General features: G+C 31.6%; 1 protein-coding gene and 1 non-coding gene across 2 annotated transcripts; one reads left to right on the top strand and one right to left on the bottom strand.

The window, feature by feature from the left end:
• The first annotated feature begins 107 nt into the window (after positions 1-107).
• LOC108814818 (UDP-glycosyltransferase 76F1) lies at positions 108-4,481 on the top strand. The gene is made up of 2 exons (XM_018587449.2): positions 108-750; positions 3,462-4,481. Exons 1-2 carry the CDS (start codon positions 261-263, stop codon positions 4,361-4,363), a joined length of 1,392 nt encoding a protein of 463 aa, XP_018442951.1. The 5' UTR covers positions 108-260; the 3' UTR covers positions 4,364-4,481.
• A 12,138-nt stretch (positions 4,482-16,619) lies between these two features.
• Positions 16,620-16,726, bottom strand: LOC130498191 (small nucleolar RNA R71). Its single transcript, XR_008937112.1, has one exon. It is a non-coding gene; the product is annotated as a small nucleolar RNA R71 (small nucleolar RNA).
• Between the last annotated feature and the right edge of the window lie 1,163 nt (positions 16,727-17,889).

Below are 17,889 nucleotides of genomic sequence, written 5' to 3'. Positions count from 1 at the left end.
TCCACCTTTAAAATCTACATAGAAGAAGTCGTAATGTTTCTGATTTAATAAGATAGATATATTATCATATATTGTATTTTTTGGTCGGGGTCCACTGCCCCATGTAATCACACTATCAAAAGTTCGAGTCGTGTTCGAGTAGGATACGAAGGTAGCACACCAACTTGCCCAAGTGGTTCTCGGCGGCGTACTAGAAGTTTAAAACCACATCAACAGCAAACAAAATACCCTCAACTCTCCAATAACAAGAAAAGATAATAATGGACGACAAAAAAGAAAGGAGCATAATCATGTTCCCCTTACCGTTTCCAGGACACTTCAACCCAATGATCCAACTCGCTAGAATACTCCATCACCGTGGCTTCTCCGTCACCATCATTCACACCTCTTTCAACTTTCCTGATCCTACTCACTACCCAAACTTTACTTTTCGAACCATACATCACCACAACGAAGAAGAAGAAGACCCTCTATCTAAGCCAGATGCTTCAGGTATGGACCTCGTCACCTTCATTCGTCAGCTGAGACAAAGTTACGCGGACCCGTTGCGTGATTCTTTGAAGGCGGAAGTAGGTGGAGGAGAGACGGCGTGTTGTTTGGTCTCCGACGTTGTTTGGGGTAAGACCACGGAGGTTGCAGCGGAAGAGGTTGGGATTAGAAGGATGGTGTTGACCACAAGTGGTGTGGCGTCTTTTTGTGCTTTTGCTGCTTACCCTCTCCTTAGAGATAAGCATTACCTCCCTATACAAGGTAATACAAATTTCACACTTCTTCAACTTTGATTTATTTATCTTCCGGAAATTATTTTCCACATGCTTGATCAGATGCATTATTTATGACATTAAAGAATACATTTACAGCATGGGTAACTAATGGAATCACAAAGCAGATGTTTAGTGAAAACTTTATTTCTTTAATTTCTTTAAGTAAATTATGTAAAGAGGCTTTAATATATGGGTCTTATTTTATTGTATAATAAATGGAAATATAGTATCATACAGTATATGGCTATGAGATTTAGGGTTAATTAACCCGGTCCATACAAATAATTTAAAAACACTTACCTTAATCCACTATTCTTAGGGAGGTTTATTGGAAGATAAATTTGTGTAAAATTTGTGAATTTTAAAAGCTGATGAATTTTTAAATTTATGTGGACTAAGAAAATATATATTCAAATTTTGATCATGATTTTTTTTAAATTGTAATTTTATTAATTTATGTTATTTTTTCTATCATTCATTTTGTAAATTTAATATATGGTTAAGAAATTCTAGAATTTAAAATAAATTTTAAAAATAAATAAATAAATACCTAAACTTAAAAAAATAGTTCCAAAAAGAATTTTGGAATTTCAAAATAAACCTTTAATTTTTTTGTAAATTATTTTTTAAAAATTGTATAAAATGAAAAAAGTCAAAAATAATATCAAAAAATATAAAAAATTTGAATTCAAAAATATATAATTCGAAAAGTATATAATTTTTTATTTTTATTTAATGATAAAACAATAAAATATAATTATACATTCAAAAATTAGTTATATATCATGATTTATAATTTGGGTTGAAAGTGCAAACAATATTTGTCAAAAAATTATTGTTTTGTTTTCTAGAATTTTTTATCACATATTTTATTAAAAATCTCATGAATACAAATGATATTTTGAAAATCATGTCTTATGAGGAAAAATAGAGAAAATTCATATCCCAATAACAATAGACTTATTTAGAATTGAAGAACAAGAGATTTTAATGGATTCTGAAAATTCTTAAACCAATAACAAAAGATTTTACAAACATTGTTATAATCAATAAACTAATAACAATAAAATCTCAAAATTTTCAAAGTTGATGAGAATTCATTTGCCAATAAACCCCCTTAAAGTATTTAGGGCTACTAATGAAGAATATGAGAGCAGACAGCCTAGCACGAGGTTAATTAACCCGGTCCATACAAATAATTTAAAAGCTCTTACCTTAATCCACTATTCTTAGGGAGGTTTATTGGAAGATAAATTTGTGTAAAATTTGTGAATTTTAAAAGCTGATGAATTTTTAAATTTATGTGATTAAGAAAATATATATTCACTGACTTACAAATTTTGATCATGATTTTTTTTTAAATTGTAATTTTATTATGTTATTTTTTCTATCATTCATTTTATAAATTTAATATATGGTTAAGAAATTCTAGAATTTAAAATAAATTTTAAAAATAAATAAATAAATACCTAAACTTAAAAAATAGTTCCAAAAAGAATTTTGGAATTTCAAAATAAACTTTTAACTTTTTTTTTGTAAAATATTTTAAAACAAATTGCATAAAATAAAAAGGTCAAAAAGAATCTCAAAAATATAAAAATTTTGAATTCAAAAATATATAATTCGAATAGTATATAATTTTTTTTTATTTAATGATAAAACAATAAAATATAATTATACATTGGTATATAATTAGGGTTGAAAGTGCAAACAATATTTGTCAAAAATTATTATTTTGTTTTCTAGAATTTTTTATCACATATTTTTCAAAAAATCTCATGAATACAAATGATATTTTGAAAATCATGTCTTATGAGGAAAAATAGAGAAAGTTCATATCCCAATAATAATAGACTTATTTAGAATTGAAGAATCAACAATAACTAAACTTTTTGAATAACAAGAGATTTTAATGGATTTTGAAAATTCTTAAATCAATAACAAGAGATTTTACAAACATTGTTATAATCAATAAACTAGTAACAATAAAATCTCAAAATTTTCAAAGTTGATGAGAATTCATTTGCCAATAAACCCCTTTAAAGTATTTAGGACTACTAATGCAGAATATGAGGGCAGACAGCCTAGCACGAGGTGTTAGAAAGTAACTGTCTTTCGTTGTTCACATGGATGCAGAGTTACCGTTTTAGTTTACAGAATCCAGTTGAGTCTGTTTTAAGTTGATGAAAGAAAAAATATCTAGGGCCATTTTTAAGCTGGGTTTAAAAAGTAAAGGGTTTGATAGGGTTGGACTCTATTAGATAATTTTTTTTCCTGTTAAACATCAATATTTTAGTGTAGGGTCAAAACTTCAAAAATATTTTTTTCCGTTCAAATCTGTAAAATTGAAAGTTATATAGCTGCAAATCCTTCAAACAATTTTTTTTCTATTTGGATTTGTGTTTTTAGCAAAACCAAAAATCATAAAATGAAATATATGGTTAAGTTATATGGATTTTCAACATAATTTTTTTTGTAAATAATTGGATTTGTTCATCTCTTATAATATTTAAATTCTTTCTAATTATCAAAGTGGGACATTGTCTCAAATATATATATATATATATATATATATATATAATTTATCATAAAACAAAATAATTAAGATGGTATATCCATTTTTTATAGAGCGCCGCAAAGACTGATGGAAATATAAATAATCCAAAGCTAAGTAGTTATACATCTGTTTTGCTCAAGATTCTAGATTGGATGAGCCAGTGACAGAGCTTCCACCTTTGAGAGTGAAAGATCTTCCAGTTATGGAAACGAATGAGCCGGAGGAACTCTTCCGGGTAGTTAACAACATGGTGGAAGGAGCCAAATCTTCTTCAGGAATCATATGGAACACCTTCGAAGATTTTGAAAGTACCACACTCATGGACTTTAGTAGCGAGTTTCGAGTTCCTGTCTTTCCGATCGGACCGTTTTACAAACATAGCGAAAATATTCTACCAACGATGAAGAACAAAGAAGACCATGCAACAAATGATTGGCTTAACAAGCAAAGCCCGCGGACTGTGGTCTATGTGAGTTTCGGAAGCCTTGCAGATATAGAGGAGAAGGAGTTTCTTGAGATTGTTTGGGGTCTAAGAAACACCAAACGGCCTTTCTTGTGGGTGGTTAGGTCGGGGCTGGTCCGGGGGACCGACTGGCTGGAGTCATTGCCTTGTGGGTTTTGGGAAAACATTGGTCTTAAGGGAAAAATTGTGAAATGGGTGAATCAGTTAGAGGTATTAGCGCATCCTGCGGTTGGAGTATTTTGGACGCATTGTGGATGGAACTCAACGCTAGAGAGCATATGTGAAGGTGTTCCAATGGTATGTACGCCGTTTTTCACAGACCAGCGTGTGAATGCTAGGTACATTGTTGATGTGTGGCAAGTTGGATTTATGTTAGAGAGAAGTAATTTGGATAGGAAGGAGATTGATAAGGTATTAAGAAAGCAAATGTTAGAGGAAGGGGATGGAATGAGAGAGAGTTGCTTGAAGTTGACAGAGAGAGCTAATGTTTGCTTAAGTAAAGATGGGTCTTCTTCCAAGTACTTAGAGAAACTTGTGAGTCATGTCATGTCTTTTGATTCATATGCTTTTGCAAGTTAAAACTATATAGAAACGAGCAATGTCTTATAAGAATTTATCAAACAAACTTTCGCATGCTCTGTTTATTCTTAAAGTAGTATTGTTGGTTGTTTTGTTATATTACTGCTCTTGATCACTCTTTTGCAAGTTATATTTTTGTTATCTCTATAATATTATTTACGAATTCAGTTTCCTATATGTTATGTCAATCTCATGTTGATTTTTACAAAAGTTAATTACAATAATAAACTTAATGATTAATTTTATTACTAAATACCATTATTAATAAAATTGAGTTAACCTTTTTGTTAATATTTGTTTCCAAATTACTTTATTATCTAAAAATTCAATATCTTTCATATAAATATATATATATATATATATATATATATATGAAAGCGAATTTCTTTCTTTACAAATCAAAAGGAATTTAATATAAAATTGTAATATCATTATAAACATATGAAACTTTTTATATTGAAGGCACGTAATTTAATAAAAACTGTTTTAAATATATCAAAAGAATGTAATATCAAAAAGGAAATATATTTAATATTTTAAATATATAGCGATTTCTTTTATATTTATAACATGTTGTTTAATAGAAAATATTAAATTCCTTTTAACCTCTCAATTCACAAAATATCATAGATTTTTTTAATCAAGTTGGTTAAATCAGTTTTCATAATATTAATATATCATATACCTCACTAATAAATTAAATAAATCAAGTTAGTCAGAAATATCTTTTAAGACATTGAAACAATTTTCTCTTATTTATAAATTTGCTCAATTTAGTTAGAAATATTTTATTGTTGGATATAATTTTTTTTAAAGTCTTATTTATAATTTTTTCGCGTTAGTTAGAAACATCATAGAGTGAAACCTCTATAAATTAGTAATGTTGGGACTATACCAAAACTATAATTTTTATTAATTTATAGAGATTGTTAATTTATCGATATATTAATTGAACCAAAAACTCAATTTTGAACTATAAAATTATATTGAACCAAAACTATAATTTCGGGATCATTGTTCACCAATATGGATTACTTATTTTGGAGAGTGTTACCTCAGATGGGCGATCATCAGTTTGTATGGATACTATGGTATATATGGAAAGCAAGGAACTGCAAGGTTTTTAGCAATCTAGACATTGATGCAAGGGATACACTAAAATTGGCTGAAACGAAATCTACTTTGTGGGCGGCAGCACAAGAGTTAAATATACAGCATTCTATAACACCGCAAGTACATACACTTCCCACAATCTCAGGGAGATGGTGCTTCGTAGATGGTTCGTGGAAGGACAAGGACTCTTTTTCGGGACAAGGATGGCTCAGCACTCTGGAAGGTTTCGAGAGTCTAATGGGGGCGCAAAATGTTCGGGCAAGTATGTCCCCTCTTCACTCGGAGGTGGAGGCATTGATTTGGGCAATGGTATGTATGAGAAATTTAAGACAGTTACAGGTTACGTTTGCAACGGATTGCTTACAGTTGGTGAAGATGGTTTCGGAACCAGAAGAGTGGCTAACATTCGCAAGTTACCTCGAAGATATCAAGAGTCTACAAGACAGTTTCCATAACTCACAGCTCATTCATGTACCACGGACGGCAAATTCAAGGGCGGATCGGCTAGCATGCAGTGCCAGACAACAATCGTCTTTTGTCATTCACATGGATGCAGAACTACCAGTTTGGTGTGCAGAGTCTATACGAGTCTGTATGTTTGATGACAAAAAAAAAACTATAAAATTATATTAATTTATAGATATTTTAGTGTATATTAATTTATCGAGTATTAATTTAAATAGGTTATACTGTAATTACTATTTAATTTTATTTTGAATCAATTTTTAATTTATTAATCAGTGATTTTATTTTCTTTTGAATTAAAAATTCTTAATCTTATAATATTCACTAACCTAATAATATTTAGATGTTCATTTCTCTATATAAATAAACAACTATTTTTTAAATCAAACCATCAATAAAAATATTTAAATTTCTAAGATTCAACATTATTCTTAATAAATCTTGTTTTCTTTGTAAAACACAAAACATTAAATATGTTTTTACAAGAAAGTTTTCTGAAACTTAAGTAGTCTTAGTTGAATTTGTGTTTATTTGTTTAAAAAAACATTTTAATGTTTTAGATTAAAATTATAAATTTCAGTTCAATTGAAAACTTTTCATGTAATGCTTTATTTTAAATAATGCAATGTGAAACTGGTTTTATAATTTACATTTTTCAATTTCGGAGTTTTGTTAGTTTTTAAATTTTATAAGTGATTTCTGAATTTCAAAAATGTATAAACCCCCATAATAAAACAAAATAAATAGATACGAGCTATAAGAAACTAACTACACTAAATAAAATCAAATTATAAATTTATAAACAAATATTATAGTAAAGTTGAATATTTAAAAAAAAATCAAATATATTAAAATATCTCAACTTATTAACTCATAAATAATATGCTTTATAAAAAAATATAAAATATAAAACTTATAAACAAAATAAATATTAATAATATTACAATGTTGTTTTTCTCTGTAAATTTTCATTTCCGTGTATATTCGCCGATGAGTCACTAGTATATATATGAACTGTTAATACCATAAAAACTAATTTGAGTTGCTGGTTTTTACAATTTTGGAAAATAGTACAGTCAGTAGGTTTCATTTGAAAAGAACAAATTAAAACAAAACAAAAAGTTTTGTTAATATTTTTATAAATATTCAAACTGAAACCTACAATACAAACAGCGGTACATCTTTAAAAAGTGTTTTTTATCCTTTTCCTTGTTTGCACAAAAATGTGGTTCTATAATTCTAATGTAGTTTATCCTTACTTTTAACTTAATATTAATTGCACAATATATTGATTTTATAATAGTTTTTATTTATCTAAATACTACTAGTTAAATAACTGGGATAATTTGCAAAATACCCTATTTAAGATTTGAAATTTGAAAACTGCATTTTCTATTTTTTTTTTGAAAAATACACTTCTTTAATTATGAAATTACTTGTCTACCCAAGATATTTCAGTAATTAATATATTAATTCGAAATTAATATAAAAATTCGTAATTAATAAAAAATATCATTAAAATTATTTTGTTTAAGATAAATATGTGTGTTGAGATAAATATTTTATCATTTTTAATTTTATAATAAAAAAGATAAATATGTGAATGATTTGTTTTGACTTTATCATGAAGTTTATACATATTTTCCTTTATTTTATTTTCTTAACCTATATAAACAAGAAAGGATGAGTTACGTTGTTAAAAAAACAAATTAAGTTTACAAATTTTCATCTTTTTTGGAATTGCTATCTATCTGAACCAAGTAAGTTCTAATATTTTGTTTTCACATATGTGTATATTTTTGATGTTTACGGTTTCCATTAGACCAATTATTTTGATGTTTACCATTCCTATAAGACAATTATTGAGTGTCGTTATGTGTAGTTTAGTTTTGTGTCGTGTATGCATGGGTTAGTTATAGTGATTATTATGCATGTGCTTGTTCTTCTTGTACCTTTGAATATGATGTGTCATGTATGTGTAGTTACAGTGAATATTATGCATGGATTTGTTCTTGTTTTTTATGTGTGATGAGAATTCTATAAATTTGTTTAAGCCAATGATTTGATTCAATATCTTACAATTTCTTTTATTTATGATGTTTATATAGAGATGGAGTACAAAGTACAAAAGGGAAGTAACAGAAAAAGAAAAGCAGAGGAAGAATAAAAACATACCAACAGTTTAAGTGAGAAAAAAATTATATTATTTATCATGATCAAACTAATTATTAGATCTATGCAACTTATTGAAATTACTTAAATCCAATCTGATTACATGACTAATGATACTTATAAATGAGCATTAAAAAAAGACTGATGATCCAATCCATGATCAAACTAATTGTTAAATCCAACCTGACAATATGATTAATTCATACTCAAACCTAGACTCCATTGGATCAGTCCAGTTTTAAAAACGCTATTGTGAACACAACATACACCGCTCTTTTAGGAAAGTTCAGTCAAGCAACAAACCTCTCTCAGATGAGAGGAAGAATCTGTGAAAGGAGAAAAAAAAATACAGAGATGGAGAAGAACGAGAAAGAAGGAGACGAGAGAGTAGAAGACGCCGTCTTGTTTATTTATTTTTTAAACAGTAAAATATTTAAAATATATTTTGTAGATTGTGTAACGATTTTGTTTTTTTGAAAAATCAATTTATAAACAATATATCTAAATTATAGAAATACTAAGAATGGGCAATTATGTAAATTTATATATATAAAAGTATATTTTTCCAAAATCTTAAATAAAGGTGTAATTTTCAAATTATTTTCTTATGGGAATGCATTTTTCCAAATTTCCCCTAAATAATTAGTTAAAAAAAATAGACATAAACACATTTCAATCATTTTAATATGTACAAAAGTAACTTTTTTTTTTGTAAACTGTGTACAAAAGTAACTAAGTGTTACTTTTTAATAAACGGTTGGAGTATTTGAAAACCTATTAGATAGATATCTAAGGGAGTTTTGAGAATCCCATCAATCATTTTATTAATAGTTAGATCATTTTTTTCAGAATCTCATCTTTATAATAGATATATGGAGTTGCTCTGAGATGACTAGTGAGTAGAAAGTTTGGTGATTTCTCTCCATCCATCTGGAAGCTTAAGATAATGTATGCCGATCTTGTAGATATCTATTTTCCTTTACTGAATTTAAATTTCAGTTTGCTCAATATATTTTTCTGTATTTGATAATTAAAAGAAATATCGATGATTTATAGTTATACGAAATCCAATTCGGCGCCGAACAAATGCGTGAGACAAAAACAAAACCCACATGCGGAAAAAGGCAAACCATGTTGTTATGGAGGTAATTTTTTTATCGGAACGCGGAACACGTCGGTTCAGCTCCACTGATTTTGATTTTTGTTTTAATTGTTCTAATCAGTATCTTTTGCTTATCCTTTGTATTATAATTTTCTCTTATAACATCTCCAACTCAATATCTATCTTATTAAAACAGAAACATTTTATTGGACATAACATTTATTTTGTAAGTTTTTAAATTAAATACACCTTTATACTTTATAGTTAAACTTACATTAAATCATTAATGTTTCTTTCTTTATATTACTATCTATGTTTCCAAACAATATATTTATTTCTATATACTACTATCAATGTTTCCAACAATATGTTTTTTATACTACTATCAATGTTTCCAAACAATACAATAATTAATCTTAGTTATGTTATCTCTATCATTTTCTTTTTAAAATTTTATAGAAACGTCATAATTTCATAAATTTTAAAATAATGAACTTTAAAATTTGGAGTATAAGATTACAAATTATGAAATTATTACAATTTAAATCAAATTAGATTACATATCGGTCATCCAACAGTTCAATCGGTTAATCTCGGGTTTTAGTAATTTTTTTAATATGAATATTTTAAAAACCTAAATTGAATTGTCAGATCTCCGAATTAACCAGTATAATCACAATCGGGTTGAAGTTAAAAACACTGATTTAAATGCAAAAATATTTTAAATACACACTTTTAAAAACTACCAAAATATTTGTTAAGTTATTAGTGAAATTTTTCATCGTAAAATATTCCGCGCTTCCAAAGCGCGGGTCAAGATCTAGTCTTATTTAAAGAGAGCAAAATCCCAAATAAGGATTTGAGGGTTGATTACCCCAACCATTAATCCTCAAAAAAATCCTTACAAATTTATTTATTTACACTATAGTCTTTCACATTAACAAGAGTTACTAATAATAATAAACCTTCACAAATATATATAAAACATACATTTAATATATTATATAAAACACACAATATTACAATATCATATATTAAAAATAATATAAATTTATGTATATAATAAAACAACACACAGGCACACACAAATTTTAGAAAACAACATATAAATACCAAATTACTCAAGCATTATATCCGTAATGCTCCCATATATACTTAATCAATCCATTCTGAAGTAATATTTAAATGTTTATGTAATTTTCTTTTATATATCTTGTTTTTAATGTATTTTTATTTTGTGTGAGCTTTATTTAATGTATTTTCTATTTTTGTGATTTTATTTGAATGTTATGTAATATTTATTCTATTTTATTTTATTTTGGTGTATTTAAGTTATTCTACATAAAACTAATAGATGTATTTCTAAAATAAAATAATTGTAAGGATTAAAAAGAAAATAAATAGTAGTTTTGAAGTTTTGAATAGTGAAAATTTCAAATCTGAGGTGTCACTATTCAAAACCTCAAAGTTTGAAGATTTGAAGTTGGGTTTTGAGGATTTGACGTTGGGTTGGAATGACAAAAACTTTAAAATTTGAGTACTTGAAGTTAGGTTGGAGATGCTCTTATATGAATTTTAAAATTTCGTGTTCAGTTTATCATTTTTTTTTGTTATCATTCAACTTATCAATTATATAAGATACATTTTCATTCTGAAAATGCTATATATAATCAAATTAAAAATCATAAGGAAACATCTTCATATTTTAAGAATTTTATCATATAAAGGTTAAAACATATACATATAAAAATACAAATACCAATAATATTTTATGATATCCATATTGAAAGACATTTTCATATATCTATTTGATGTTTTCAAGACATGATTAAAACATTCTTTGCATATATATACCATTTACTAGATAATATATACAATATCCAGTTATACTTATTTGTTTCAGTATAATTAATCAAACACAATAGAAAAAATTTCCGACAAAACCATATGTGATATATTAGATTTTCTATTTTTGATGACACTCTTTTTGATGACAGATCTGATCTTAAGCCTATAATAAGCTATATGTTTCTGATTTATATTGCTTTTCTTTATCATCCCACTCTCATGCATGTTCCATGAATAAGCATGCCAAAGAGATTTTTGAGTCTACCTTACCCATAACTTCATACTTACCTGGTTTCAAAACATTCCAACAGTCAATGATTCAGATAAATATGTGTTCAAGAAGATAAATTTATATAAAAAATTCTTATAATAATATATAAATTTCTACTCTAAATATTAAACTTATATATTATTAGCCCGGCCAAAAATATTTTTAGCTCCGCCACTGATCTATATGGATTATTGGTTACTTATAAAATGATTGGAAGAAAATGATAATTTAACGGTAAAGAACCGGATAATATTTGTGTTAAGTTGTAGTACAACAGTCTTACCAGATTATTCGCATGAGATTCTTCATAAAATATGCAAACCATTGATTAATCTTTGCTAGGAAAGATCCACCGTATCCGTCGATAGATCTTGAATAAAACTGGTCCCTTGCCACATATTAACATCCCTTTACAAAAACTCTTTGCATCTACAAGATCTTCGATGTTATCACCGCACCGTTAACCTAGCGAACCATCAGATTAAAAGTGATCCACTCTAAATCTGACATAGATCTGGTCCATTTATACAGCCTAATTTTCCCTATCGTTTTTGTTTAATTTTTTTTTTAAATGGATAAACGTAAAAAAAGAATAAAAATATAAACTTCACGAGAAATGCATATTTATTCTCAAATACTTTTTTTTATTTTCAAACTAATTTAGTTAAGAATCTCTATGTTTAGCATCTTATATAACATTTTATAAAATTTTAATTAATAATTATTTATTTAATATTTGTGCCACAGATACTAGGCCTGGGCATTTTACCCGGACCCGAAGACCCGACCCGAAACCGACCCGAAAAAACCCGGTCCGGGTAGGAACCGACCCGATCAAATTACCCTATCGGGTCTTGTTGTAAAGGACCCGCGGGTCTTGGACCCGACCCGACCCGAACCCGAAATCCGGCGGGTACCCGAGTTAATAATATAAATTAAATAAAATGAATCAATGGGGAGTCGAAGACGGGTTATTTGTCTACATAGCAAAGGGATCAGCCACTAGAAGACAACCAACTATTGTTCTATCTCGCATAGTTTAGTATATATACACATTTTAATATAATAAAAACACAAATTTTAAATAAAATGTCAAATATTTTCGGATATATTAATATTTTCAGATTTTTTTTTTGTATTTTTAGGTATTTTTTAGGTTGAACCCGAACCGAACCCGACCCGAACCCGACCCAGAACCGAACCGATAAACTCTAGTTACCCGAATGGGTCCAATTATATAAGACCCGACCCGACCCGGACCCGGTACAACCCGAACCGACCCGGAACCGAAAATTTGAAATTACCCTATCGGGTCCTAAACTCCTAGACCCGAAAGACCCGGACCCGAAAGGACCCGGCCCGAACCCGACCCGACGACCCGAATGCCCAGGCCTAACAGATACAATATTTTCTGGCTTCGCACTTAGTCATAGACTCATATAATCTATTAAAAGTGAAGTACAAATAAAACTTAACCCTGATTTTTCCTAAATATTTACAATCTAATGCCATTAGTCTAAACCATATTTAACACTTAAATCAAACCACCGATTAAAAAAAAATTACCAAGTAAATCTTCCCTACAATTTCCCTACGATATCAGCATCTATTTATTAAATGCCTAATTAAATCAAAGAATATCTGCAAACAAATCGCTACTTCCAAATAATATTAGGTTTGTTATATGGTAATCAATTATTAAAAAAAGGAATATTCTAAATTATTTACACCTGTAATCAACCAATATCTAACTATTAATCAAAATATTAAATACCAATATTACTCAATTTCTAAGCACGTATTCTCCTTATATATATTCATGTAACAATATATATATATATATAGTGTTACATATATATATATATATATATATATATATTTAAACTATAGGTTAAAAAATCAAATGCTTATAATGAGACAAATCACGGGCTTTATAAATTAATGTCTATATAATTACCGAAAACAAACACCCGTGCAAACACACGGGTTAAAATCTAGTATATCTTACTAAAATAGAAGTACACTTTAAAATTAACCCTTAGATTTGCAAAATATTTACAACCTAATGCCACTGAATTAATTAAATGAATTTATTTTAAGCATTCTTTGTTTTTTTCCAAAATTAATGAAGTAATGACTACTCCTAATTCTATGCTTTCCATGTTTTTTTTTCAAAATTAATGAACATTTTCAAAATTAAATTCACAATAAATTCAATATAAATATTTAACTTAATTATTTCATATTAATATTATAAACATTAATGAATATCAATGATATACAGAAAATATTTATGTGAAAAAATAAGTTACATTTTGTCTAATTCCCCCCACAACTCAAATTACTCTTCTTCTTTTTTTAACAAATTCTTCTTCTTTACCAATATAAGTATATTACATGCACCATTATAATTATTTACCAACTTAACATGTATATAAAATAATTTATTACATTTTTTTTTTCAGCAACTATACAGACTCATATAGACTCTGTAAATCAAACTGGTAGCTCCGCATCCATATGAACGACAAAAGACGATTGCTTCCTTGCACTGCATGCTAAGCTGTCCGCCTTTTATTTTGTATTCGAGGTATATGAAGGAGCTCTGAACTGGTGAACCTTCTCTTCAAGTAGATAATGTCTTCTAAGTAACTTGCAAATGCTGGCCACTCTTCTGGTTCCGAAACCATCTTCACCAACTGAGAACAATCCGTCGCAAACGTGATTGAGAACTGTCTTAAATTCTTCATACATTCCATTGTCCATATAAGGGCCTCCATTTCTGAATGTAATGGCGAGCTAGTCGCTCTTGTATTCCTCGCACCCATAAGTCCATCAAATCCTTCCAATATACTGTACCATCCTTGGCCCGAGAAGTTATCATGTTCTTTCCAAGAACCATCCGTAAAGCACCATCTACCCGGTATAGATGGTATTATCTCCTGTGATCGTGACCTGTTGTGATCCACCTCCCGAGGCGGAAGAACTTGTGCCTCAGTCCAAAGTGAAGCCTCCGTCTCTGCCAATTTAAGAGTGTCAATTGGATCAATATCCAAGTTACTAAACACTTTATTATTTCTTGCTTTCCATATATATCAAAGAATCCATACAAAATTATGATCTTCCATTGCCGGTTGAACTCTCCAAAATAAGTGATCCATGTTGGTAAACAGTGCTTGGGTCGGGAAAATTGCCAGATTAGTTGGAATTTTCGACAACGCCCATATCTGATCTGCCAGTAGACACTCGAAGAAAACATGATTTATCGATTCTTCGGGTGCCCCACACCTGTCACAGAGGATATCTCCCTTCATCCCTCGTGCCTTTAGATTCTTTTTAACCGCTATACATCCTGAAACTAATTGCCATAGGAAGTGTTTCATCTTTGGTGGTGATATATGGTGTTTTTCACAACATTGTATATATATTTTCATTTGTTTCAAGTCACTAATTCGTGTCAGTCTAGTCCTTTTTGACCTTTTACAGGTCTGGAGTTAGCAGAAGAAAGAAGAGAAGGTGCCTGATGAAAAGAAGTCCTTTTGGAGCATCCATGCGGAGAACACTCAAGAGAACAGTCCCGAGACTGTTCTCTCTCAAGCGGAACAAGCAGACGGAGTGATCCGGAGATTGTTCCAGACGAATATGGAAACTCCTATTTCGGGAATTGAAGCCTTGTTGCCCTAATCTCTTTTCTTCTGATTGGCGCCTCCATATAAAACGCCATCTATCTATTTTCTATTTTTCTTACGCTAGTTTTTACAAGAGAACACAGAGTAATTGCGATCTGCAACTTGTAAGGGAGAAGAATCCATCCTCTCATAGAGAAGATCATCTGAACCCTATTGTTTCACACTCTGTTCTTATGCAATTTTATTCAGGATTTATGTCTTTGTTTATGTGCATCATGATCGAGTAGTGACCTTGCTCGCCTAGGGTTTTTAGGGTGTTGAGACATGAGCTAAACATAGATAAGCGATCCATAACTGTTCTTCATTCATATTGTTCTTACTGCTTTTATTAAACTGATCACTTGATGTTAGATCACTAGTTCATCACCTAGTTAACCGCTTAGGATGATAACTTGACATGTATTGAATGAGCTTAGTATCCCTAATCAGCGAAAGTAGATATTAGGGTGGTAAGTGAACTGATCGGACATGTTCTCTAAAGCTTGCAGTCGATCCTCATCCCAACGACAGTTAGGTGGTGAGATCGATCTGCAAAGCGATCACTACCACGACAGTGGAGTGTTCCAGCTGAGTGATCCGAGTTCTAGAAAGCACTTCATCGCGCTTGAATAATTGTTTGGCTCCAATTCAACACCCAATGAAATACCCTAGGCTAGCTCTTGTTTAATTGAATCAGTCTCGTGTTTATTTTGCTTGTTAGCTATCGCCTATTTCAACCAAATCATATCTTCTTCTTAGCTTGATTCTGAAACTCATAGAACTAGAGTGTAGACTGGTCCTCTGGATTTGAATCTCAAGTACTACAATTGCAACTGTTAACTTGGCAGTAGCAAGGATTCATTTTTAGTGTATCAAGTTTTGGCGCCGTTGCCGGGGACCAGATTTTTTTTTTACCTCTAATTTTCGGTTTCATATCTAGTCTAAGATATCTAACTCGTGTTATTTTCTTTGTTTCAGCTGATGATCCAGGTGCATGACCAGTAGACATACTCGGAGCAACGCACAAGGACCATTGCATCAGCTTTCTAACGAGGAACTAGCGAGATTGGAACGACAGAACCGTCAACAGCCGAGATCAACGAACACCAACATGGGTGATCATCCAGATGATCTCACTGCTGCGTTTGCACTCATGCAACAGCAGATGCAGCAGATGCAGCAGACGATCCAAGCGCAGCAAGCTGCTGCCGAGCAAGCTGCTCTGAATGCTGCGAACCAACAGGAGGAGTGGTCCAGATCGGCCAGAGAAACTTACTGCGTAATCTGCCTGCTACGCGATCTGCCATAACCCCTCCACCATGCACAAGGCAAGACTTCGAGATCAAGCCAGCCTTGATAAGTCTAGTGCAAAGGAAGATCTTCAATGGGCTTCCTGCTGAGATACCGATGGACCACATCGAGCACTTTGAGAAGATGTGTGGTTTCACTAAAGCGAATGGAGTACCACCCGATTACATCAAGTGTACTCTGTTCCCTTTCTCTCTTGATGGGAAAGCTGCTCGCTGGCTTGATTCACTACCCACCGGATCACTCACCACTTGGGAACAAGTCCGAGAGGCTTTATTAAGCCACTTCTACACGAAATCGAAGACAGCAGCTCTGAGACAGAAGATCGTGACCTTCAAACAATTGGTGGACGAGCCGTTCTGTGATGCTTGGGAGCGATTCAATGTCTACCGCAGAGAGTGCCCACATCACGGTTTTGAGGAAGACTATCTGCTGGGAGTGTTCTACGATGGAGTAGGCTGGGAGTACATGAACGCTTTGAACTCAGCCAGTAAGGGAGACTTCATGACTCAGTCCACTCAAGGTGCATTCGAGTTGATTGAAAACATGGTCTCAAGCTCAGCTGACAATAACCGCGAGAATGATCGCACTCAGAAGGTGAAGAGCATCGACAACAGCAAGATTGATGAGCTCTCTGCCAAGGTCGATCAGCTGATTAAGAGTAACCAGAACCAGGTCTTCATCATGGAAGAATCTCCACAGGATAAAGCTACCGCGGAAGGCACATCAGAGGTAGATCAGTCGGCTGAGGATCAGCATGAAGTGAGCTATGTGAATGGGCAAGGATGGCAGTTCAAGAACTATCACCCGAACCCTAACGTGAGGAACAATCCCCACCTGTTCAATGCTCCTAAACCAGAGACGATAAGCTCAAGGGAACCAGGGTCAGAACAGTGGATACCAAAGGCCTTATGGCAATCAGGGAAGAACCTTTGTCCATAACCCAGCTCAGAATGCTCAGTTCCACAGCCAGAAACAGCCAGTTAATCAGCAAGCTGCACAAGCGACTCAGACTGCTCCACATGATGACATGAAGAGCCTCGCCAATATGATGAGCCAGCTGCTCCAAGGACAGCAGATCCAAGGGAAAGAACTGAACCAGGTCACAAACGACATCAACACCAGGATGAATCATATGTTCAATGACCTGAGTGTGAAGTACGACAATGTCTCAAGCCATATGAGACAGATGGATATTCAGATTGCTCAGACTGCTGAGAACGTGAAGAGACAGCAAGGAACTCTCCCTGGGAAAACAGACAAGAACCCCAAGGAATGCAATGCAGTAGGTTTGAGGAGTGGAAGCAACTGCCTGATCTAGACCCCAGGAGATTCACATCGGCTGAGAAAGGGAAGCAGAAGGAGTCGATCAGCCTTCTAAAGCTGTACCCACAGTGAGGAAGACGCAGAACAACCTACTGAGACTGTTTCCGCCTGAAGCAGAGCGACCCGCTGGGTTGTGTTCCACCGACTGCAGCACCTTCTTCCTGCTCGTCAGTAATGTACCAAAATGCCCTACCTGTTTCCAGCTAAGGCTACACCGCAAGGATAAGGAAGAGATGAAGTGCAGGAAGATGTT

This window comes from Raphanus sativus, chromosome 7 (assembly GCF_000801105.2).
Source record: "Raphanus sativus cultivar WK10039 chromosome 7, ASM80110v3, whole genome shotgun sequence".
Lineage (NCBI taxonomy): Eukaryota > Viridiplantae > Streptophyta > Magnoliopsida > Brassicales > Brassicaceae > Raphanus > Raphanus sativus.
The sequence above is the reverse complement of the archived record's forward strand: the minus strand, read 5'-3'. Positions and strand labels throughout refer to the sequence as shown.